Below are 27,359 nucleotides of genomic sequence, written 5' to 3'. Positions count from 1 at the left end.
GCACGGTCCCTCCACCCTCCAGCGCTGCACCGTGCTGGGTCACCAACAAAAAGCCCAAAATGGAGAATCAGAGGCCAGCGGGGAACGTGATGACTTAAACATGAAGGTGAGGGACTTTGCAGCACTAGTGGCATCTGCTTTATGACCGGTGAGTCTGAGGAGGGAAATCAGGTGCCATTTGATTTTTGATGTGTGAATAGATAACACGACACTTCAAAAAGGCAAAACCTGACATGTCCTTAAGTGGAAAACAGTTCAAACACTCCCAATGTTTGTTTTTTTTGTCTGCCGCACCCTCACAGCCTGTGTGATGAGCTTCAGTGTCCTTTCATCAACAATACTTCTCACGTTCAATAAATTTAATTCATTTTAACTAGATGTTATTTAACAATATTAACTAAATGAAAGTTGATATATTGGTATCATATTTTTTGTATTCTGTTCTGGAATAATGTGGGTCAATTGGTACAGGTTGGAGTTGTGTTGCCACCGCTTGGAGTGGTAGCTATTAATATATCAGTTTAATTCATACATCACTCTTTCCATGACATTTCACTATTTATCTATTACTTTTAACTAATTGTTTTACCTGTCTATCCATACCTTTTAGCTTACTATCTAAAACATTTGTCTTCAATTTTAACTTAACATTCATCAACTACTGGCAACATTTGTCACTCATTGGTTTGTGAACTGCTGACTTGGAGCTGAGAGTGTCACATTTTAGTCGCCATCTCGCTATTTTGCAGCCAGAGTGACCATATTTGGACAAGCTAATCATTCTCCCAAACATACTGCTGTTTGAGGCCTAATATCTAATTAATGATGGGATTATTTTCAGATGGACAATTAGAAATCTAATAAGGAATAATTTTAGCAAATGAAACCACTATGACTTGTAGAAAAGCATTTATTGACTTGTTTTTGAGCCGGCACCTACTGACGAGTGGTATTGCACTTCATAGCACTTCCGCCTTGGCCTCACTTTTCAGACCCAGAAGCTACGATCACTTTTATATACCTTTGCTGTAATCTGTTTTAACCATAACTGACTCTTTATTTCAACTGTTTATCCATTACAGTACATTTAGTATTCGGTCAAGACTTCTGCTCAATTGGTAAGTTTTCACAAACTCTCAATTGCAAATCTTATAGTCTCAGATCCCTTCATTTATATTAATCTATTTATTTTTTTCAGATCACTCAAACTATTTTTCCACATTAACTTTGGCTACTGTAGAAGTAACCCTGGTTGGGAATTTCTAACTTAAATGATGCCACTGCCAATGCAGTTGCTCTTTAACTGAATTAATCATGAGGGGAAAGAGAGAGAGAGGATTGTGTGGTATATTGGAAAGCTCCAGGACAGCTGCAGTGAGAGGTCGGATGTCTTCCAAGGATCCAGAATGAACTTTCAATCTCAGCTGGAGTTATTCTTTAAATTTGAGTTTTATCACTAGAATTGGAGTAACCAGGTTTTCTACCGACAATGAAAAACATTAAACCTGCAGATGTAGAGCAGTGTATGAAAACAAGCTCAAATCAAAGCAGCGTCGTCATCTAAGGAACAATTCATGTTGCCTGCTTTCACAATACTCTGGCAGGCCACCGAGGGGGTGCAGAAAGAGGTGGGGGTGGGGTTTGAAGGTATGTGTTTATGTGAATGTGTGGGAGTTGGAGAGAGAGATGGAGGTCTCTCCCTCACTCGCGCTGCTCCCCACTGTTTGCCAGTCTAATCAGGCCTGCTGCACCCCCATATATTAGAAGCCAGTTTGTGGTAGAGTCCTGCTGCGTTTGCTCCTGACAAGGCCCCCGTTTCCCCAGGCTACATGTCTGAAGCACACCCTGTTTTAGAGGAGTGTGTGTGGGGGGTAAGGGTGCACACACACACACACATACAAAGAACCCCCGGCACTATCTGAATAAATCCTGTCTCCCTTTTCTCCACTTTTCAAACTTGCCTTTTCATTCTCATGTCTGGTCCTGAATTTCACTCGGGGTTTTGTTTCTGTCAGCGCTCCTGAACCAAAAATCTCCATCCAGGCTTTGGTCTGTACAACATCCCTCCAATCATTATAACCTGTATTATATAAGCTATGTGAAGACAGCCTATCTATCTATCTATCTATCTATCTATCGATCTATCGATCTATCGATCTATCTATCTATCTATCTATCTATCTATCTATCTATCTATCTATCTATCTATCTATCTATCTATCTATCTATCTATTGTTTTTGACAGATGCTCATTTCTTATGTCTTTTTAGGATATTATCAAGTCTAAATATATATAATTGTTATTTTCAGCATTGACTCGTGTCTGCAGTTTTGCATTTGAGGCTGTATGCAGCTTCAACAAGTTTCATCAATAAGCTTGCCTTTATGTTGCCTGAGAAGCACACTATGTACATTATGGGGTGGGGGTAAGAGGTGGGGATGCTCCCTGTATCCTCAGCAGAAACAACACCCTTGCATTAACCAATCAGAGAAGGATGTTGTTAAAAAAAAAAGTCATAAAAACGTGCAGATATTCTGCATCTGACTGTTTGTCCGACTACATGACTGTTGTTGTTGTTGTTGTTGTTGTTGTTGTTGTTGTTGTTGTATTGCTTAACAGATGTAAATTACAAAATGTGTTCTCCGGTGTCGGCCACTCTTGTGCCAAAAAAAGATAACACGCATTACTAAATTGACCAAGTAAAAAAAAAGAAATAAACTTTGGACTTCCTTTCTCATCTAAAGTCAAGCGGTGAGGAAACTCATAAAAAGGAGTATCTGAAAAAAAAACAGCCAATAAAACCACTTGAGCTTTGACACAGTTTCCTGCATTCAGAAGCGGCCGAGCACCAACACATGCTGACCTGATAAATGGAGGAGGCACGGCCTGTTTTAAGCCTGTCAGACGGCACGAGGCTCTGCGCCGCTGGAAGAGCAGCACAGTGGTGGAGAATGCATTGGTGCATTGTGGCAGTGAGGATAAACAGACTTTATGGTGCATTATAGAGGCACACAAACACACAGGCGAGCACAAAATGTGGTGAACGCCATTCTTGGACATCTCAAATTAAAAGTGCTCCCTCCCGTTGCGTACAACATGAGAGGTCTTCAAATCTTCACTTCTTTTATGCCATTAACAACAGATGCATATACAAGCATGAACACACCCGAGGCTCGATAAATTCCTGTAACTTTGGCTTGACTGCATGCAAACCTTCCCATGAATACACACACAACATCTTAAATCCGGTCTCAATGCAAAATACCCAGGATGACCAGCATGAGAGGGGCTTTCAGCAAAGACCCACTATGGAGGGAAGTGAATGGTAATATGCACCATACAGGGCTCTGCACTGCAACGCTGGCATCATTGTAAAAAGGATCCACCACTGTCAAAACACACATTAAATCCAGTTTTACTCTTTTTTTTCTCTCACTTCCTTTTGCAAATAAAATGTTACGTATCGTGAAGAAACGCTTTGTGAGCGAAGCATAGTTCAATATGTTTGATGAACTGGTTCTTATTATTTTATTCTACACTATTTCTTACTATAATAATGTGTAGAGATTAAGGAATGTAGCAAATGTGTTCCTGTATACAACAGATGTATGATACAGCCTGTAAACACTTCTGAGAGCACACTTGCCTTCCTGTTAATCATCGATTCCCTACTGTCAGTTCTCTACATGTAATGGAAGCGAGCTGTTAAGTCGAGCAAACTCATAAAAGTGTCACCTTAAAACAGTTTGTTCTGGTAAACACAGCTCTTCTCCGCGACTCATTTCTGAGAATCACAAGGACATTTCAAACACAGAGGACTATTATGATGTCTCTTTCAATTAAGCGCATGCTTCTATCTGTGTGCCGAATCAGCCTCCATCAGCCGCAAACACTACATCTGCAACCTGAAAAACAAAAGCCTCGCCTGCTTTTTAATAAGATGCAGAGAATCCAGAGAGATCTTTATAGTAAATGCCACATCTCATTAGGCTAATTACCCTATCACACATTTACTCTGCTGCTAATAACAAAGTAGGCAGAGAGACAGAGAAAGGGAGAAAAGGAACCACACATCTCCTCATAAAGTTGTCATTCCAGCAATTAGTGAAAAGAAACATTAAAGCCAACACAGTCTTCCTGCAAAAATAATTAAAGAAAAATGGCAGAGATGCTGATTCTCAATGCTTTCCTCTTTTCAAAGTCGACAGCCCCCATATGAACAGGCAGGAGCAGCGGCGGATCAGGCTTCTACCAGAATTAGAGTGCTATTTGTGTCTTTTTGCATAATTTGTGTCACTGTGGGAGATGGAAGTGAAATCAAATTTAATTGTATTTATAACAAGGTAACAAGGTGCATTTAGCTTCTTGCATGGGCAAAAATCACTGGAAAGTTCTGAGAATACTGAACGACCAGGACTTCACTTACGAGTTACAGATAAAAGCACCTGCTGGTGAATCCCTTCACACTGTTAATAACAATAGCTTAACGGATAGTCATACACGTTAACAGGCATATTCTTCACAGCACTACTTAACTGGTAGGTTACTTCAAGATCTCATTTTAATCTGTACCCCAGTGCTAATAATGTGTTATGTAAATCATCTACAGCTGCCTTTGTCTCTAAAACTTAATCATTTAGACCCTGCTATTTTCTAAAAGATCACTTACTGCACTTCATCAGTCCAGGTGTAAAGGTTGAAATATGTTGTTGTTGTTGTTGTTGTTGTTGTGTTATGTTGTTTTGTCGGCAAGGTATCACAAACGATGCTGTAGAATCCTTTTTGTTTTAGTGCCCATTAGAGTCAGAACATCTCTGCCGCTTGGATTTTAAGTTTCGATGTGTCTCTTTCAAGCCACCGAACTTTGTGAAAGTGCAGCACTGACCTGCCAGAGTTTCTATTCAGTATCACAGAAAAGCGTGTAATACACCCGCCAGTCCACTAGAGGGGCGGTGATACAGGGATACTGGGTGGCATTTTCACTTTTTGTCATCATTGTCAGAATGTTAATAATATGACTTCATGTTTATGATTAATTGTGTACTCTGCATTCTCCTATTATGCTGTCCACTCAATTAAATAATGGGGAAAATGTGAATAAAATGTTGAACCGCTGTTAGTCTGGCCTCTCCCCTGGGACCAGTTGGCCATGGGGATGATACCCTCAACAACACACCTCCCAAGATCACTGACACATTCAAACCACGATATGGTGGCCATCCTTAGGAAAACTGAAAATGTAGAAGCTCAATAAAAGTGGAATTTATAGCAGAACTGTTGTATTGGATTGCACCAGATCGCGCAGGTGTTCCTCATAAAGTGCTCAGAGTGTATCTTTTTGGCATCGTGTTTGTTTACCACTGAAGAACGTATGTAAGGAATAGTTTAACATTTTACTATACATATACTTATATGTGAGTGATATAAGAAGATAGATATTCATTTCATGTACGTGTGGTAAACACAGAGCTAGCATCAGGACACCGTTGGCCTCGGTGAGCTCTGTATAGATTTAAAAAAGGAAAATACACTTTTACACTAATAATTAACCTGGTGGATATTCACCAAGGGTTAATGGAATGAAAATTTATGAACACTTTTATCCAGAGCACTTTGCAATTTGCCTTTAATTCTCACACACACACATATACACACAAACAGACCAATGCTGCAAGCTACCACACAAAGTACTGAAATGAATGTTAAGAGCAATTTGGTGTTGACTTTTTCCCAAAGACGTCAGGGGTTTGCAATTAAGTCCAACCATGGGTCATTTCTTTCCAGCACAGTTCGGCTGAGGCCAACGTGGTGTTACGTGGCAGAGATGCAGTATTTTGGTTTGAGTATTATTTCAATTAATTTAATAAAATATGTTTTAAGACAGGATCTGACCGCAGCTGTCAGTTTCACCTGTGCAGTTTTTGGTGTATTAGGTTATATCAGGTTGAGAGATTTAATTGATGTCCATAAACAGCAAAAAGCTGCTTAATTTATGGTTCAACTAAATTACGGCTGCTATAATTGTTCCTTTAAATAAATGATGTGTTCACCACATAGCATACGGTATATCTGATGGACTATCTCCCATTTGTGTTTGTGAGACACAAAAGCTGGAATTGAAATGCCTCGTTTCACATTTGAGCAATGATTGACATAAATATTGTAATTATAGTATGAATAAAAGTTTAATATTACAGATTGTCGTAGTTGAGAGAATAATATTTGTAAAGACAATGCAAGGTCGTGTTTATTGGGATTCACAAGTGGTGCGTTTTTATATTACTACAATTTCAGTTTATTTTTTAAAAAAAGCAGGCAAAGGTTTTGATGCAACCAGAAAGCAAGGCCAATACCACAAGCAGGCTGCTATTTGCCACTGCTGTACGTTATTTTCATACTTTTGTGTACACTAATAAGAAACATGTTAACTAGTCAGATTTTGATGTATTTCAGCCGTCTCTGGCCAGAGAAAGGTTCGATGTTTTCCCCTGCTTTCAGTCTTTGTGCTAAGCTAAGCTAACCATGCTTTGACTCCATCTCCACACTAAACACTGAGGCATTAGGGTGACATACCTCACGCTCAGTGAGTAAATTAGCTTTTCCCAAGACATGCACTATTTCTCTAATCTAGTCAGTCAGTGCAACTTAGGCAATACAACTCGTGAGTCATTCACATGTGTATGGCTGTGCACCTTCTACTCTTACTGTGCATGTTAAAAACTGTTTTACATTAATTAACATGCCTAAGAATGGATACACAGATCCCAGGTCTTACCAAGTACATTAGCATTATTAGCATTAATGAATTCTCTGTAGAACACAACAAGAGAGCTGGAAAGATGAGACCACATTTAAATAAACTTAAAAATAACAAGGTCTATATGTCAGAGCTACACACATTGTTGTTCTGTTTTGTTGCCAGTCTAAGTTTCTCCTGTGTGTGTGTTGTGGAGAAGAAGAGAAGAAGAGGAGGAAAGCCCCGAGTGGAAGAGGAAAAGGGGCTGACTCCTCCACCATCACCACCACCCGCAGCAGCTCCAAACATGGCTGCTCACATCAAAGGCAGCCCTGTATCTCAGAGGGACCGCTAAAGACTTTACAGTGACTCGCCTCAGGTCTGAGTGTGGGGGCTCGCACCTCCTCAGACAGCAGCAGCGGATACCCGCGGGTGGGACCGGAGGAGCCGGGACAGACGGCCTGACACAGTCTGCAGTGTCACCGGTGCAGGACGGGCTGCGCCAGGCCGAGCAGGGCAGCCTCCATCTCATTTAACTCAACAAATCAAGATGTTGGTGTTCTGCCTGTATCAGGAGATCGCCGGGCTCGATTAAAAATGTCTGTATTTTTTGAATAATTTACTTCATAAATAGATAATACAAGCTCATTATAAGGGTGCATTAATATTCTAGCGATGAGCTGAGGGAGGAGGGAGGTGTGGTTTTTTTTCAAGTTTTCGACTGGTGTTTTGGATTTCCAGTAGTGATTTTCTTTCTTATTTTCTACACCTAATAAAGTGGTGCCTTCAAGGGCTTCTACACACTAAATAAAATGCAAGAGATTTTGAGCAAAATTCTGTAGGGTGATTTGTAAACATCCTAAAATAAGGCTGACAAAGTAGGAAAAAAGGAAAAACATTGTCTATAGTTAACAATCAGACAACATTTCACAATCTTTTAAATCAGGAATTACTGTTAATTAATAGCTAAATAAAATTTGGTACAATTATTCAGACTAACCACTGTGTAACACATTACAGGAGATGCACTGAACGTTTTGGAGATAAAAAAAAAAAAAAGATTATTTTAAAAATGACCTCTGAATTACAGGGATGGTTTCGATGGAGTTATCTGGTGACATTTTATTTTATGGGTCTTGTTTTTTTCTTCAGTTTATTTCCTACAGAGTAGGTCTATATTGTGGTGATGACTGAACTATATTAAAAAATAAATAAATAAAAAAAATCAAATTCAAATGATGAGAAACCAACGAAGAGTCTTTTACAAGAAAAAAATGTTAATTGTCCAGGCAATCATTATTTTACCAGTTCAGCAAGCAAACAAACAAATAATGATGGTATCTCCTGTTCTGGTAAAAATACATAAACCTGTCAATGTGGCTACTGCCGCGGATGTACGTGATGTACGGTGAAGTTTCCTAGTAACATGCATTAACAATTACTCAATTAACTAGAATAATTATACCGGTAATGTTGTTTACTTGTTTTCTCCAAACAAAACAGAAATCAAATAAATAGATAAAGGTTTAATCAATAAACACGACATAAACATTGACTATTTTTTTTTTTTAATCATTTTAAGTATGTTCACCTTCCGTACCATTTGTTGGTCTGCTTGATTTCCGTTTACATTTTCTCTGTATGCGGACAACCTGCCAGCTTCTCTCCGGGACAGAAGTCGGAGGTAGAAACTAAATTATTTTGTTATAGTTACTTGTAGAATTGTTCTGAAAAGAAACAACAACAATGTTTTCTTCAAACTACAAAAAGAAAAGTAATTTGCGATTTTAACTCTAACAATGCAGCCTGGTATATATGGTGTTAATATTTTGCTTGTTGCCTGAATTATATGATTAGAGAACTGTCAGATTAATTATTCAACTCATTTCAAGACAAATTGTTTAGGTGAGACAAATTCGTGTTCATTAGTCCTAATGTGGTCTGAAAATAAAAATGTGACATTTTAAGTTGAATTAACAAAACTGCATTTGCATCAAAAAAAAAATATTTGACAGAATTCCTATATAATCTTTTCCATTGTTTTAACTGGAGTGGGAATTTACTGGTTAAATTTTGAGGATATTTCCAACAAAGCAGACAGAAGTTGGTAATTATAACAAGAAAAAGGCAGGTGCCACAGTAGCTTAACAGTTCAGGTGCACATACAGTAGCTGTTTGCACATGCACACAACTGCCCAATCTCTGGCTACACTTCCTTTCTATCACCACTGCAGCTATCAAAGAAAGAGGAAAGATGCCAAATAATATTTAGAAATATTTGTGAAATGGAGCACCCACAAATCTTGTAAATTTTAAATTACATAAATACAAAAATAGTTATAAAACTGACATGAATATCAGTGGGGGGGTTCCAAAAAAAACAAAAAAATACTAATTAATGAGTGACATTAAATCCCTTTATTTACCAGGTAATGATTATACAAATTTGGAAGAAAAATGTTAGTAATGTAAGTGTTGAGTGAGAGAAATTTGTGTGAGATTTGAGTTTGATTTGTTGATGATCAGATCATTTGAAACCACAAACTAAAGAATTTCCACTGAAGCTGAAAAGGTAAGAATGCAATGTGCAGTCAGTTCATGTCAGTTAAATGAATATTTACCGTTGTACTGCAAAATCAGGAATAATCCAGATTAAGTAGGAAAATAATTACTGCACTAAACTGTATAAGACTTTTTTGCAAATATCCAAATAATTTCAGCTAAATAACAGAAACTTTTTTGAAAATTATGTGTACAACTTTAAGAAAATTTGCTGTAAAACACAGGACCTGAAAATTACATAACAACAATGATAAATGTTGTTTGTCAGTCAGTCAGTGTGGTTCATTTCTGTGTGGAGACGTTACCAAAACCAACATCTATTTGCAAACTAGTAGTTTCCACAAAATGCTCTCTACTATCTAAAGAGTGATGCTTACCTTTGAAAATGACTGTTGGCATGAAAGAGAAATAAATTATGTTTTACAATTTTAGTCTGGATCATCCTAAAACCTCACACAAAATGATTCTGCTTCCCCAATGAAACGTATACATCATTTCTGACAGCATTTAAATCTTGAGTAGTTTAAAGATGTTTTGTTTTTTTATTTGTGTGCCCTTTTCGGTTTCTTTTAGTCCTCTTTGGTTTTTATAACTCAAAACAACGACTGGGATTCATTCCTTCATTGGTTCAGTATAATAATCATAAGAGGCTAGAGCCAATCCCAATATACAGAATTGCTGCTGTATTAAATACTTATTTAGTCAATTCAAAGAGGAGGAAACCGAGCCGCCTTTGATGACTGAAAGCATTTACTGAAGGTGCTCTTTGGTTTATGAATGACATGGAGTGAAAATTGAAAGAAGCACCCTTCAAGTGTGATTTCAAAAGCTTTTATGTCATGGCTAGTTTAAGAGAACATATTAAAAACAACAGTAGTGCCTGTGGCCTTCATCAGTGAGGAGCAAATCAGGTCAATTTAATGCAATTTCTTGAAGCCAGCATGGGGCTGGAGAAAAATTTGATTTTTGAAGCACAAGTGAAGGAAATTCAACCGTTTTTTTTTTATTTTTATTTTTATTTTTATTTTTTTTTTAAAATATGGCTGTTTGAAAAGTTTTAACAGTTGAAAAACAAAATGCTGCATCACCGCTTGTGATAAGTATGCTAAAACATGCTTTAACATTCACTCAAGATTGTTGCATATTAGAACAAAGACCTCAAACCAACCTGTAAACGGCCCTCTTGTCAGACTCAAGCTGGGCCTGGGGGTCAAGGGTCACACTGACAGGGGTATTTCCTGTTGCAGAGGCTGCTGGGATATGGACCTGTGGGGTCTTGGTGTTCTGCTGATTGGTGCCCGTCATCTGGGGACACAAAAAATACCATGATATTACTTGTAAGATTGTATTAAAGCATTCATGTTTGAAATAGATATGTTGGTTCCTTTCCAGTAACAGAGATGAGTACAAGTCTTCAGCCCTGCAAGAAACTCATTGATGCTGAACTTAGTTACACTAAAGCTTTGACCTAAATGCTGCTTAGCAGGTGTAATGGTTACCCTCTTAGTTTACCATTTTAGCATGCTAACATTTGCTAATTACCAAGCAGTAACCAACTGGGATGTCACCCACTGGTTCTGAAGCACCAAGTTCGGATTTTGGTCGGAAGCTACATCAAATCTTATTAAACGGTCCGTGCATCTACCTCAACATGCTGATGGGAATGACGTTGGTTTCGTAGGTAATTTCACATAAATCTGAGTATGGAAGAGTCAAATTTAGACCTGATGATGGCGCTAGATGAGAGGTCAAAGTTTAATTTCGTTGATCATTTGGGGACAATGACTATGTGTATCTAAATGTAATAGCAATTCATGTATTAGAAGTTGGGACATGTCACTGAAAAGCACAAAGGTTAGGAGGAAAGAGGAAAAGTCTGGCTCCCCTGGCTGTTTTCATATTTCAGTTCGGATCTACAGTGCATCCGGAAAGTATTCACAGCGCTTCACTTTTTCCACATTTTGTTATATTACAGCCTTATTCCAAAATGGATTAAATTAATTTTTTCCCTCAAAATTCTACACACAATACCCCATAATGACAATGTGAAATACATTTTTTTGAAATTTTTGCAAATCTATTAAAAATCAAAAACAAAACAAAAAAATCACATGTACATAAGTATTCACAGCCTTTGCCATGACACTCAAAATTGAGCTCAGGTGCATCCTGTTTCCACTGATCATCCTTGAGATGTTTCTACAACTTGATTGGAGTCCACCTGGTAAATTTAGTTGATTGGACATGATTTGGAAAGACACACACCGTCTCTATAAGGTCCCACAGTTGACATGTCAGAGCACAAACCAAGACATGAAGTCCAAAGAATTGTCTGTAGACCTCCGAGACAGGATTGTATGGAGGCACAGATCTGGGGAAGGGTACAGAAACATTTCTGCAGCATTGAAGGTCCCAATGAGCACAGCGGCCTCCATCATCTGTAAATGGAAGAAGTTTGGAACCACCAGGACTCTTCCTAGAGTCGGCCGCCCGGCCAAACTGAGCGATCGGGGGAGAAGGGCCTTAGTCAGGGAGGTGACCAAGAACCCGATGGTCACTCTGACAGAGCTCCAACGTTGCTCTGTGAAGAGAGGAGAACCTTCCAGAAGGACAACCATCTCTGCAGCACTCCACCAAGCAGGCCTGTATGGTAGAGTGGCCAGACGGAAGACACTCCTCAGTAAAAGGCTCATGACAGCCCACCTGGAGTTTACCAAAAGGCACCTGAAGGACTGTCAGTCCATGAGAAACTAAATTCTCTGGTCCGATGAAACAAAGATTGAACTCTTTGGCCTGAATGCCAAGCGTCATGTTTGGAGGAAACCAGGCACCGCTCATCACCTGACCAATACCATCTCTACGGTGAAGCATGGTGGTGGCAGCATCATGCTGTGGGGATGTTTTTCAGTGGCAGGAACTGGGAGACTAGTCAGGATGGAGGGAAAGATGAATGCAGCAATGTACAGAGACATCCTTGATGAAAACCTTCTCCAGAGCGCTCTGGACCTCAGACTGGGGCGAAGGTTCATCTTCCAACAGGACAACGACCCGAAGCACACAGCCAAGATAACAAAGGAATGGCTTCGGGACAACTCTGTGAATGTCTTTGAGAGGCCCAGGCAGAGCCCAGACTTGAACCAGATTGAACATCTCTGGAGAGATCTGAAAATGTCTGTGCACCGACGCTCCCCATCCAACCTGATGGAGCTTGAGAGGTCCTGCAAAGAAGAACGGGAGAAACTGCCCAAGAATAGGAGCCAAGCTTATAGCATCATACTCAAAAAGACTTGAGGCTGTAATTTCTGCCAAAGGTGCTTCAACAAAGTATTGAGCAAAGGCTGTGAATACTTATGCACGTTATATTTTCCTTCTTTATTTTCAATAGATTTGCAAAAATTTCAAACAAACTATTTTCACGTTATCATTATGGGATATTGTGTGTAGAATTTTGAGGGAAAAAATGAATTTAATCCATTTTGGAATAAGGCTGTAACATAACAAAATGTGGAAAAAGTGAAGCGCTGTGAATACTTTCCGGATGCACTGTATGTGGAAGACAGACAGACAGACTAACAGATGACATCACAATAAAATTGACTGAAATAAACATAAAAAACATAAATGTGTTTTAAAGTCGCCTGGTAAAAACCTGACAACTAAACCCTTCAGTCACCGTTACCTGGTCCCCGACATCCATTAACATGTTTATCAATTATGTAAAATTACTGCATGGATCTCTTCTGCTTCTTGTCATGTGCACGCAGCTGTTCATGACGTCAAAGTAATTTTTTAATCACCATTCTAAGCAATAACATGCAACATGCATCTGATGCTGTCAGACTACAAATGAGGAAGAAGCTAAAATTAGTCATCGCGGCTTGACGGGTCAGAAGCCTCGTGATGAAGCTGTTAACGCACGCACAGGTCATAGATGGATTGTATTTCATATGTAATAAGAAGCTGAACAGCAACTGTCAAACTTTTACTTTGATCTACGTACTGCTGTACTTTCCACACCATATTGTTTCACTGTGAAGGACCACCGGACCTTTGATGGAAATCCCTGGAGGATGTGTTTATGTTTTTTTTGGGTGTATTGGTACTGTGGGCCGGGCAGGACAGTGACATGTTGTACAAACATGACGCATCGCCTTCTTCATCCTTTACCCCACTTTCCTCTCTGTCATTCATTCTTCTTGAGAAAATGAGTCGAACATCCCCCACCCACTTCTTTTTTTTTGAGTCAGGGTGGGGTGTGAGGAAGCTTCAAGTCTTAATCCCAGCTCCAAATGGGAAATAAATTAGCTTCTTCACACTTAACTAGCTCTCATTTGCATTTGCCGAGCGCGCAGGCTGCAGCTCGGGAGCTCTCCCCTGGCACTAATCCTCTGGGCGAGAGCAGACAGAGGTGGTGTGGACAAGGAGGAGGGTTCACTGGTCGGATGAACCTGCTCTACTTCACCTCTGCTGGATGGTCCGCGGCGGAAGACAAAAAGTCTGGTCCAACCGCAGCGAGGCTGCAGCACATTCATTACACTGACCTGTGGGCAGCGTCACATGTTGTGCTGAACACAGCAGATTGGGACTTGACCTCTTATTCTCCCACCTTGATATATACTCTGCATCGCTCCTGCATTCATGTCTTAATTATAATATGTACTTCAAAGTCATAAAAAAAATCATTTTAATAAACCTGCAAAACTATGATAAGCAGTTGAATTATGATAAATGTACCTATATAGACTTTGTATTTGTGGTGATCACTTACTGTAATCTTTGGTAACATTTCATATTATTGTTAATAGTCATTTTCACTTTTAGATTTTCTATCATGACATCATTGTAACTTAATTGTACTTAACCTAATGTTGTGTTTACAGACCCTAAACAATGACTTATTATTGTTTGATCAGCTTCACACACTGTGACTGTTCCTTTATAAGCATATGTTGAGTGTGTAAGGTGGGACTCTAACCTGTTGGCTCTCCTGGTACGATGGTGGAGGAACGCTCTGGGTGGCCATCATTGTCACTGCAGGTGCTGGGGACGCATGTTGCATCATGGGACAGCTTCACATTGAGACTGGGAAAGACACAGAAGATAAAAAAAATAAAAATAAAGTAAAGAACATAAATCCAGTGCAAGCAGTGATTGTGAATTCTATTACAGCAGCAGCCACCAGGTGCTGCTATGATTAAATAATAGGAGATGGGATTCTCACACAGCATCTCACTCATCTTCTCCCTTCTCCACCTACTAATTCATTTCTTTGCTCTATCTCCTCTCAGTCTGCCTCTGTATGTGTTCCTGACAGAAACAGGCAGGATGATATATTAATACTGAGTGATGTAACAATGCTACCAAGCAGAAAGAAAACAAAGCAGCACAAACTCAATCATGGAGTCCTTTACAGAAATACTTTACATAGCAGCAGGTTCATAATGACACCACAAACAAACCCGGCTACTTGTTTACCAATTACAGAGAGCTATGCTTGTTTACTAATTACAGGGGGCTTTAAAGCAACGCATCATAGTGGAATCACCTTGGTCGACTCGATATGTCAGCTGCTAGTGTTGTTGTTACGCTGTAACCAGGTCAATCAAGAGGGCTAATTAGGGCTCTTGTTGGTGGGCTAATTGCTATTGGCCGGGACCCCACCGGGCTGAGGGCCGTACCCTGTGGAACTCCGCAGTAACCATCACCCCCACCCCCACTAAAGCAGCTAATTGGTTCGGGATTACATTACACACACACATACACACACACACACACACACACACACACACACACACACACACACACACACACACACACACACACACACCGCCGACCACTGCTGCTTACTATAGGTAGGCCCAGCTGGATCTCCAACCTGAAGCTACACATAACCTATGTGCATATACAGCCTGTAAATGTGACCCGCGGAGGAACAGAAAAGACTGTTTGGAGAAATATGTGGGTAAACTTGGATCCTTTTCTCATATGTTACTGTTTTCAACCAATATCAAAAATAATCTGAAGCCCTGATCTATAATTCGATTGATACAGAAACGCCGATGCGGACCATCAAATCAACATTTCTTTGGAGTCCAAATGTCTGCGAGATACACCGAACCACTGGAGTTATTGGAAAAATGCCTTATAATGCCACAAAAAGCCTTGTGTGGTCATGAAAGGCAGGCAGCAATTACAATGGACCGGTGCACTTGGACTGAATGATATTGACCTGCAGGAAAGCTCTTGATTATAAGCTAGTGAAATGGAACTGGAACATCTGAGCAAAATCTCTGCACTGTTTGCAACATCCGTTAAGAGCTACTGCCCCAGGAAATAAAAATGTGCAGTAAATCCGCCTGACCGCTAAAGCTGAGGATTTGCAGTATGTGACTGTGAGGTTACGGCCTGATGAAAAAGAACTATGATAATCACATAATATGCTTCACAAGAGCACCACGCAAGGATGTCGGATATACTACAAAAGGAATATCACGTATAGGTATACCATGAGAGACAATGAGACACACTAAGTAGGAGACTGAGATTGCATTTTTAATTCTGACGAGTGAACACATTTACAGCAGCATTACACAGCAGTGCTGCATCCAGCACTATCAAGCTCCTGCTCCGGCTCCCCTTAGAGCCTCCTCTCTAGCATCTGTATGTGTTGAGCCCAGTACTCCTCAAATAAAAAGACTCTTTCTAGCTCGTTTTTTAGGTTTCTGCAGCCAGACAGGAAGTGATGCGACCATCTCTTCTCTCCCCCCCCTGATTCGGGACAATACATGACAGACGTTCTCCGCCACCGAGCTCATCACCCACTGAGACCCAGACCCTGCCAATGTCTCTGAATGGAAAAGTCAGAGACAAGATAACTGGCAGAGACCCTTTTACGTCTGAGTGGCATCTGAATCCTCCGCTGCTGCCAACATTCTGATGTAAAATGGTGGTTTGGTTTCTAATTTGGGGTTTTAGCTGCAAAGCTGCATGTTGTATCATATCATACTGTTCTTGTGTGTGCTGTGCATGAATGTGTATGTATTTAGTGTAGCACTATATGAGCATGACTGTTTGCGCTGCGTGTGTTCACACTTGTTTGTGTGCCATGCACATGTCTGTGCGAGTCATTTTGTGTACTGATTACGTCTTTTGGTTTCTGTTCTCATTCCAACTGGTATCAGCTGAAAGGCATCTTCTCTGTTATCAGTTCTCATTTTAATTGCAAATGCAGCAAGCGTGTTAGTGATTAAATGGAAAATTGCACATTAATTGATGAGACTGAAGATAAAGCAATTCCAATTACCGCACAGTATTTTAGGCGGCCTCTCAAGTTTCGCCATCCCTCGAAGGAACAAGCCACCAAACGGCAAATTTGAGCAGGCAATCATGCAACTGTAAATACACCCAGAGACATATAACGTGTGCGTAAACACATGCCATACCGTGGCTGCTGAGGCGTGAATGTACCGAAAAGAAATGACAAGAAAACTGCAAAAAAAAACACCAACAAACAAGAGAGTTGATTTCAATACAGCAAAAAACGTCCCTCATGAATCTGAAAGTAGAAATGCAGCAGTCAATAACTGTCTGGCAAATACTTTCTCTGAACTCACCAAAGGTGTTCAGTTACACAATAAGTTGTAAAATTCATTTTGAGGACAAATGACATGTTTGTTCCTCAACAAAGGCCTTTGAATTATTATAGAGTTCATAATGCATATCAATTGAAAACTGCCTGTAGTCGCAATCAAAATTCAAAAGCAAGCATAAAATGGAAAATGAGAAGTAGGCATAAAATTATTCCAACAAACATCAAAGGGTTTTGTGACTTTGGATTGGAGGCAGTCGCACTCTTTCATCGGGTTCTGTGTAGTGAGAAACACTTCCATTCAGCATTCAATTTTCCAACAATTCTCAGGCATAGAATGGGCTTCTGCTGTATTGATGTAAGGTTAGTCAGTAGCGTAGCTGCAGTTTCACCCTGGTTACCTCCGGCATTGGAATAAAAATTCATATCTGGTCACATGTGATGTGATCACTGCCTGTGGCCTCCACACTTCAACTATGTACGAAGCCTTTTCTTGTCTGCTTTGGTATGAAGGTGAATCTATTATACAGTGTTCAACTTCTATCAAACATGGGGAGGGAATGCTTCCTGCACCAGACCGAGGTGGTGAAAAGGAAAGACACAAAAAATATATTGTACTCCAAACTGTGACCTGGCAGGGCTACAGCACCGGTTCATTAATAAAAGCCGACATGAGGTAGACAAAGATGTGATGTTCTCATGTTGAATTATCAACACTTCACAGCAAAGCAGTGAACGGAGGTGCCGGGGCTGACAGTCGCACGAGATGTGGAGAACAGATAGAGTGAGGAGTCCTCCAGTAAACAGAAAATAAGCTTTCTGCTGAGTTGGCTGTTTGACTGAGGATGTGATGGTCTGTTTTTTAAACGCACTGCGAAGCACGAGTCAACTCAGTCTCCAATCAAGCTGGTTGATGACTGTCGGAGAGAAAGAAGTTTTACCCCGTTAACCATGTCCTAACATACTAAAGGTTTGTTAGGATACAACTGAGGCCGATGGAAATGTCTTTAGTTTTTCAGGCATATGAGGTCATATGTTTAAAGTAATGATGCCCCGAGATGAAAATGTTTTAAAAGTAAGTCCTCGGACTTTATGTCTTCAATAGACTCTTATTTAAAAAGCATTAGCTTTTCTCTGAAATACAAAATTAATTAAAAAAAAATAAAAAAAAACTTTTCCACAAGTCATTATGGTGTCATAAGCTAAATTCACTCCTTCAGTTGTGTTTCTGGAAGTCATTCCGAAAATAATTCCAGGATTAAATAGAAATCAGGCCTCATCAGGTTTGATTGACAGGCCTGGGCTGCAGTCAGGTTTCCACTATAGGTGTGTGTGTGTGTGTGTGTGTGTGTGTGTGTGTGTGTGTGTGTGGTGTGTGTGTGTGTGTGTGTGTGTGTGTGTGTGTGTGTGTGTGTGTGTGTGTGTGTAGGTGGGGGTGGGAGGTGGGGGGGAGACATAAGCCATAGCTGCTAGTATATTTCCTTCACCATAGAAATTGAGAACTTTATAATGTAGGATTTCCTGACACCGGATAATTGTATCTGCATAACTGGAAGAGAAAAAAAACATTTACAGTTTACACGTTTTTGAGGAAATATAAATATATCTGGATGTGCTACATAGATTTTATTGGTAAAATAAAAAGATATAATGGGTCTGACAATGTTGTAAGACTGCAATGTTAAATCAGCTCAGTACCATTTCAAGAAATCACCAAAGTTTACAATTAATGATGAGGGAAACATTCAAGTTTTTACAAAATGTCATGGATGTCAATCTAATACTTTGTGCTCTGGGTGGGTTTCCGTTTTGTTCTGAGGTCTTTGCTTTTTTTTTTTTTTTAATCATATCTACTACTGTTAACTTAATGAGTTCAGCGCACAGGAAGGATGTGTTGATAATGTCTGTTCTGGCAATGCAGAGGCAGAAAATAAAGCTGTGCTAGCTCATCTGAGCCCTTTGGATTCCTTTTTCATTTGACCCTCATTAAAGCACTGTCAGAGTGCTACATCCTGTTGATATGTATGGATTAATTTATTTACTTGCTTATACACTTGGTATTGATTAACTAACTCCATGCTTATTTCAACAGGCTTGTAGAGACCTGTGAGAGTCACATGTGAAACAGTCCAGTTGCTCTCATTACACATTTAGAAATTATCAGAAGAAATAATGAAAGAACCTCACAAGGGCAGTGCGATTGAAATTAGCCCGACCCAATGATTCCAGTTTCTTAAAAACTAGAACAACAACAGCGCTAAAGCTTGTCTTACTTAACTAGTGATCAATCTGATCTGCTTCTTGGAGGCTTTCCATAAATAATATTATGAATATTCATGAAAACAGAGACAGTGTTTTACAGCTTTGCATTCAAGGCGGGATTCAAAACCACATTCCAGATGTTTAAACCATGACAGAGTGCGATGCTCTCACACATTTTGACACCCGATCTTATATCATGTGTACTTGAGTGAAAGAGAGAACCAATTCAACTGGCCTTACTGTGCACATCCACCCATCCAGATATCATTTAATCTGCGCTGTTTGAATTTGCTGGTTAAGAGGTTAACCTGCAAATGCAATGAATAACATTTGGAAGTGAGTATGTCACCTTGGTCAGATATTATGCATATTGATGCCTTGCAAGAGAGGAAGATGAATAAATAAATCAGGTGTTTTTGAATATGAGCAGGATCTAATCATCGCCCTATTGTCAGGCCTGATTTACAATGCAAACACCAGGAGGCGAGGCCTTGATGGCGTTGAGTAAAACGGTGGAGGGAAGGGCAGAATGGTAATGAGACTGGAGCCGGGGAGGTGGGTCTTGTGTACACATTTGTGGTTGGACTCGACGCAGAAAATCGGAAAACACACAGATCAGAACTCAAACACCCCGCAGACACATGGGAATGCCATGCATGCAAACACATGTATGTTAATGCACAAATGCCAAAACTAAACAGAGAGATTGCAAAGCTTCAACCAGTGTCATCCTGAGGGCAATATCACAGCCATTGTCTCCTGCCCAGCACACAAGCACATGTACATCTGTACACACACACACACACACACACACACACACACACACACACACACACACACACACACACACACACACACACACACACACAAACACACTGAAAGGTTTGAGTACATACACAGCCAGAGGCAAAGAGAGTCTAACCAGTGGTCTTAGGGCTACAAATCCCCCCCAGGCTAAAGTGAGCTCCACGCATACTGCAGTCAGGACCCAGTCCACACTCCCAGACCACCTCATTAACCCAAGCCAGCAGCCCTCCCTCCCCCCAACCAACCTTGCTCCACTCTGCGCTTCACCAGCCCACACTTACAATTCATACTAGTATCATTTATTCATCTGCTCTTGTTGATTGGACTCATCCTTGCCCACAAGATAGATAAGGCATGGATTTGAAGCGAGGTGAAGGTCATCTCAGCACTGGTGTGGACATTGTTAACTCAGGGTTTCGCTAAGATCATGGCAAAAGTGGCGAGACATGACGGATTGATGTCTCGCTGTTGTTTCAAAGCACTTTTCTCTCGGGTCAAAGACAAATACATTTGGATATTATTCTGTATCTTTGCAGTTCTGAAAGTTGCTCAGTCTTGCTTCAATGCAAATAATGCAGTGAGAGATACAGAGTAGTTGTTCTGTTGCTGGAATAAAACTGAATGCTTCTGCAGTGACTGCTTGGTCCAGCATGTTCAGTCACAAAAAGCAGAAAGCAGCTCAGCCACAAACATTCACTGAAGAGGTTTAGTTAGACAAATATGGTCAGAATTTATAACAGTGTCACAAGTTTGGACCTTCACAAGGCAGCTTCACCCTTCAGCATATCTGTGTTGTTGTTAAGACCACCAAGCTTCTATGTAATTGTCAACATATTGCTTCTTCCAATGAAGACCATCCAAGTCCTTTGGTGTTTTCTCTTCCCCCTCTTCCCCCCCTCACTGGACTAACTTCACTCCAAACGTTCCTCTGACTCGTCATTATCAATTTCCAGTGACATGTTATGCTTGAATTTAAATCTATAACCTTTCCAGTTTATTCTTTCATTCTAAACTTCTTAATGAATGTCCTTCACATATTCAAATATGTCCTGCAGCCTTAATGAAGACACAAGGATTTCCCCTGGGTATGACAGTTTGCAAGATTCCCCGCTTTCTTTCTAACTACTGACAATGGTGTCTGCGCTCCAATCTGACTGCAATTCTTGTTTTCTTTGTATTTATGCAAATGTTTGTTTGGATGTCACAGATTCCAGTTTGATTGTGTTGCTTTTGCTTTTTAAAATTAGATTAGAAGGTCTCAAGTAAAATGGTGAGTGGTAAAACTACAGTATAGTGGAAACATTTTTTAAATTCCCCAAAGACAGCTGTTTTGCATGCAAATAACCTTATAGCTAATAGCTCTTAACAGCCTTAAAACCTGACATCCAGGGTTGAGGCCAGGACGCAGAGTTGCAGTCTTACAGCTCCTCTGCAGCTTCTTTAGAGCTGTCACTCACCCAACCAAAAGAGGTTGTGTCTGTACCCAGACCACCTATATTTAAGAAACTCAAGAAAAGATGTATCAATAAAAATGTAATAAAAATTGATCCTACCAAATTAATGGATTAAAACAATCTGACAATTAAAAGCGGACTATTAAATATCAGATCTCTGGTCTAAATCTCTGTTAGTAAATGACTTGATAACTGATCATCAGATTGATTTACTCTGTCTCACAGAGAACTGGCTGCAACAGGAAGAATATGTCAGTATTAATGAAGCAACTCCTCCCAGTCATATTCATTATCATATTCCTAGAGATTCAGGCCGAGGAGGAGGAGGAGGAGGAGGAAGAAGAAGAGGAAGAGGAAGAGGAAGAGGAGGAGGAGGAGTGGCAGCAATCTTCCACTCAAGTTTATCAATTAATCCAAAACCAAAACTTAGTTATAAATCATTTGAGAGTCTGACTCTTAGTCTCTCACCCAAACTGGAAAGCAGAGAAACGGATTGTATTGTTGTTGTTTATCTCCCACCTGGTCCTTATTCAGAGTTTCTAACTGAATTCTGACTTTTTATCAGATTTAGTGCTGAGTTCAGATAAAGTGATGATAGTGGGAGACTTTAACATTCATGTTGACATGGACAACGACAGCCTCAGTTCTACTTTTAGCTCATTATTAGATTCTATAGGCTTTTCTCAGAATGTAAATAAACCCCGTCACCGTGGTAACCACACCCTCCATCTGGTTCTGTCATACGGCATGGAAACTGAAAATGTAATTATATTTCCTCCAAACCCTGTTTTGTCGGACCACTTCTTATTAACATCTGAAGTTACAATAATGGACTACACAGCATGTGGGAATAAATCCCACAACAGTAGATGTCTGTCAGATGATGCCGTGGCCAAGTTTAAGGAAGCAGTTACATGCTTATCCTCTTCGATGCCGTGTGTTAAAGCAGTGGAAGACATCTACGTTGATCTTAGTCCCACACTAGTGGATCATCTGGTAGAAAACACTGTAGTATCTCTGCTACAACTCTTGATGATGTCGCCCCTCTGAAGAAGAGAGTAATGAACCAGAGGAAGTTGTCTCCATGGTACAACTCAGAACTACGCTCTGCTAGGCAGGCGACTAGAAAGCTGGAAAGGAAATGGCGTTCCACTAATTTAGAAGAATTTCACATGTCTGGAAGGATAGACTAATATTACATAAGAAAGCTCTTCGTAAGGCCAGAACTTTATATTATTCATCATTAAGAGAGGACAACAAGAACAACCCCAGGTTTCTTTTCAGCACTGTAGCAGGCTGACAAAGAGTCCCAGTTCTGTTAAGTCCTCTATTCCTTCAGCTCTCAGCAGTAATGACTTCATCAACTTCTTTACCAATAAAATTCTTACTATCAGGGAGAGAATCGGGCCGACCCTTCCTGCCACCATCACTGATGTGATGTTAAGCACAGCAGCCCTGGAAGCAACTGTAGGACCAGATGTAAACTTGGAAAATGTCTCTCCTGTTGAGCTCTCTGAGTTAACTAGAATTATTTCTTCATCTGGATCCTCTAGCTGTCTGTTAGATCTCATCCCAACTAAACTTTTTAAAGGAAGTCTTCCCTTTAATTAATACTTCCATATTAGATAAGATCAACCTATCTATTGTAACCAGCTATGTACCGCAGGCTTTTAAAGTGGCTGTAATTAAACCTTTACTTAAAAAGCTGTTTTAGGAAACTACAGACCAATTTCCAAAATGACGTTTATTTCTAAAATCCTTAAAGAAGTTGTTGCAAATCAACTTTTTGATCATTTACAAAGGAATGATCTGTTTGAAGATTTTCAGTCGGGCTTTAGAGTTCATCATAGCACAGAAACAGCTCTGGTGAAAGTTACTAACAACCTTTTATTAGCCTCAGATAATGGACTCGTCTCTGTACTTGTTCTTCTGGAGCTCAGTGCTGCTTTTGATACGATTGATCATACGATCTTATTACAGAGGTTAGAAGACGTTACAAGGATTAAAGGAACTGCATTAGACTGGTTCAAATCCTACTTATCAGATATATTTCAGTTTGTTCATGTCAACAATGAGTCTTCCAGACAAACAAGAGTTAGTTATGGAGTTCCACAAGGCTCAGTGTTAGGCCCAATACTTTTGACTTTCTACATGCTTCCATTAGGAGATGTCATCAGGAAGCACTGCATCAACTTCCATTGTTATGCAGATGACACTCAGCTATATATTTCTATAAAACCAGATGAAACGAATCAGTTAGTAAAACTTGAAGCCTGTCTAAAAGACATAAAGGCCTGGATGACCAAAAACTTCCTGTTTCTAAATTCAGACAAAACTGAAGTTATTGTACTTGGTCCTAAACACCTCAGAAACTCTTTCTGTAATCACTTAGTTACTCTAGATGACGTTGTCTTGGCCTCCAGCAAAACTGTGAGGAACCTTAGAGTCATATTTGATGAGGACTTGTCCTTTAGACACCATATAAAGCAATGGATGTCCAAATTACTCATTAAAAACCCAGCAGCTGATACAAAATGCTGCAGCAAGAGGACTGACGGGATTTAGCAAGAGAGATCATATTCCTCCAGATTTAGCTTCTCTTCACTGGCTTCCTGTTCAATCAAGAATATAATTTAAAATTATCTTGCTGACTTACACAGCTCTACATGACCAGGCTCCATCATATCTTAGAGATCTTATAGAACCATATAATCCTAGCAGAGCACTTCTCTCTCAGTACGCTGGTCTACTTGTGGTTCCTAGAGTTTCCAGAAGTAGAATGGGAGGCGGAGCTTCAGTTTTCAGTTTTCAGGCTCCTCCCCTGTGGAACCAGCTCCCAGTTTGTGTTCGAGGGGCAGAAACCCTCTCTAGCTTTAAGATTAGACTCAAAACGTTCCTTCTTGATAAAGCCTATAGTTAGGGCTATCTCAGGTAGACCTGAATCAACCCTTAGTTATGCTGTTATAGGCCGAGGCTGTTGGAGGACCTCGTTACATGCTGAGCTTCTTTTCTTTCCTCCTACTCTTTAACTGACTCATACCTCACCATCCTTTTCTCTCTCATAGCTTTTTCTTATTATCTGTTGTCTCCATTCAGTTCCTTCGCTCATATAGTTTCTGTTCTTTCTTTTCCAGATGTCCCGTCATGGAGCTGCATGTCTCTGCTCTGCGCTTGTCGTCTCCACCAACAGTTCACATCTTCTATCTCTATGCTGTCCTTTTCTCTCTCTGCTCTCCTCTCACCCCAACCGGTCGAGGCAGATACTCCGCCCACCTCTGAGTCTGGTTCTGTCGGAGGTTTCTTCCTGTTAAAGGGAGTTTTTCTTCCCTCTGTTGGAGGTTTTTCTCCCTCAAAGAGGAGTTTTTTCCCTCCTAGCTTATGTGGGAATTGTTGAATTGTTTGGTTTCTCTGTATAATATTGTAAAGTCTTGCTGTAAGGACTTTAAGGTGTTAAGTGCCATGAAATAACCTGTGTTGTGATTTGGCGCTATATAAATAAAATTTAATTGAATTAAAAAAAAAATAATAATTAAAAGCCCTCATTATGATGAGGTGATTTTTTTTTTCTTGAGATGCTAAACATATAAGACGAAGATTACAAGAACACTCCGGTTGCAGATAAATGATTGGACCATCTTTACTAACCTTTTTTTTCTTTTAGTAAAAAAAACAAAACAAAAAAACTTTTAAATACATTTTCATTCTCTTCAAATGGTTAATAATTTGATTATTTCAATGATTATTTAAGTGTTTCCAGCAAGGTGGCAGATGATACACAGTGAGGTCCAAGAGACAGAGACTGAAAATCTGTCATATTTTCACATAAACCTCGAAGTTATTAGAAGGTTACTTTCAAAAACACAATAATTCCTCATTTAAAAATGAAGATTAAACAGTTAAGATTCTGAACCATTTCTTGGTCATCAATCAAACTGAGATAAATGGCATTTATCACCTAAACTCCTTTGTATAAAATGTCAGATTTTCTTGAGTTGTATTCTTCTACTAAAGCAGAGTTCAGATTAGACTCAGGTGGTTTTGATCGACTCATCAGAGGCTTGTTCAAGTGAAGAAACCTGCAGCCAGGTTGTGCCTCAAGTTTCCAGCAGAACGTTGCTGACTAAACATCGATAATGGAAAATCTGACATCAGAACTAAGTGAAAGTGTCAGAGGTCTAATAGTTATTCTGAGCAAAATCGGGTCTTTCGCTGTATTAACTCATTGCTTGGTTGAAGGTTTCTAAGGGGGAAGTGCATGCAGCTCTAAAACACATTGTGGAAACTGGATCAGTTGTAACTACAGTCTGATCATGCAGACCAAAAGTGATCACACCATCAGAAGATCAATAAATCAAACTTTGTTTGAGGGATACAAAAGTTACTTCATCACAGATGCAGAATTTGCTAAATGAAGAAAGCAAGACTTAAATCAGCAAAAGTCATATCAAATAAAGTCTAGTCATGGTCTCTAAAAACAAGTAGCATCTCTAAACCACTTCTCAGGAGGGAAACTGAGGTCAAACACTTGGGGTGGGCTAACACATATCAGCATTTTTCTATCCTGGCTCTGCCAGACTGTTGCTCACAGCTTCAGTTTTCTTTGATGTGGTTATATTTTGGAAACCTTGTTCAACTGCTCAGCAACTCTGAAGGGTGGACTAATCAGTGACCGCTGTTGGTGGCTGAGTGCAATGGCATTGAATTCAAGCGTTTTTTTTTTCTCAATGTAGATGCAGTTTTGGCAAATTGATGGTCAATTGGTTAAAAGCTGCACCATTGGTTTCAAACGTAACCCAAGGTATACGTCCAGTTGGGTTCAACAACTGGAAATGTTTCCCTGTGGAACGTACCTTGACCGATATATTCATGGTGGAAAGGTGTCTGGTAACATCAGGCTGGCTTTCAGTAACAGAGGAATGACTGTAAACAGGATAGAGAATGATACCACAGTGCATCAAACCCACAGTGCCACAGTATGGAGGGGATATTCAAGTCCAGGGAGGTTGGGGGGAGGGTTGCTACTCTGGAGCTGGACACCTGGACTAACTGGACTCTACTGTTACGAAGGAGAAATAGCACTGCATGTCATTGGAGACATGCTCCACCCGCTGGTTTGCACCTTTGTGGGGAAGGATTTATACAGTGGCAGGATATTGAGCACAAACACCCCTCAAAGCTTTAGAAGTACTGGAAGACCAAAGGAGTGCTGACTGTCAGGGACTTCCCCCCACAGTCACCCAACCTCAACCCCCACTGAACAATTATGATGAAGACTGAGAACATTGTCTGACTGTGCTCAGATCACATGGGCTATCAGGTTTAAACAAACTTGTGGCTGTACATTTTTCAGAGGTTCAACGTTTTACTCAAATTGTGAAGCTGATACTATCATTTGTATCTCAATCTTTAAATGCAGTCCCAGACTGTTGGGGCCCATTGTATATGTCAAGCTGCATCCCGGTAGTTGTAGCACAGGCACTGGGTTGGAGGGGGCAGATGAAGGAGCACAGAACTAAAGGAGTAGATACAGTATACTGTAAGTTTCAACCCAGACATCACATCAGTGCATATTTATGAAAGGGATTCTACGGCCTCAGCAGCAACTGTGGTTTTTGACTGATTTCTGCATCGCAGGATTATTACAATAATCAATATGTATTAAAGGCGTCCTCTTGACTTTAAAGTAAAATGCCCAAACAGCCGAATGAGCACTCATTAATGTGAAACCAGCTTCCCATTGGCTACGGCTCAAATATGCCAGCATGAAGGTTTGTTTTGTCCCGGTAGGCTGCAGCACATTCCTCAATCCTCCAACATAAAAAAATGATAATAAGAACATGGACATGCTCCACTACAAATACGATGCACACATGGCAAACATGGCAAGTGGCCACCAAATGGTTGTCGGACCTGCCTCAGTGAACTCATTTTTGTTTCAGCTGTGTCGTA

The 27,359-nt window shown here is 40.1% G+C and overlaps 1 protein-coding gene across 2 annotated transcripts in view; it reads right to left on the bottom strand.

Annotated features, from left to right (window-relative positions):
• pknox2 (pbx/knotted 1 homeobox 2) overlaps positions 1–27,359 on the bottom strand; it is a 101,766-nt gene that overhangs the window by 21,200 nt on the left and 53,207 nt on the right. The window contains exons 3-5 of one of the 2 annotated variants that reach the window (XM_069165050.1): positions 14,275–14,381; positions 10,468–10,604; positions 9,677–9,688 (exon numbers count right to left, since the gene is read on the bottom strand). In XM_069165050.1, the coding sequence (XP_069021151.1) occupies positions 9,677–9,688; positions 10,468–10,604; positions 14,275–14,361 (236 nt within the window). In that variant the 5' untranslated portion in view covers positions 14,362–14,381. The remainder of the gene's footprint in view (positions 1–9,676; positions 9,689–10,467; positions 10,605–14,274; positions 14,382–27,359) is intronic. The other variant, XM_069165052.1, reaches the window with a different exon arrangement.

This window comes from Embiotoca jacksoni, unplaced genomic scaffold, assembly GCF_022577435.1.
Source record: "Embiotoca jacksoni isolate LCO1_2020_lvr unplaced genomic scaffold, fEmbJac1.0.p SCAF_33, whole genome shotgun sequence".
NCBI classification, from domain to species: Eukaryota; Metazoa; Chordata; class Actinopteri; family Embiotocidae; genus Embiotoca; species Embiotoca jacksoni.
The sequence above is the reverse complement of the archived record's forward strand: the minus strand, read 5'-3'. Positions and strand labels throughout refer to the sequence as shown.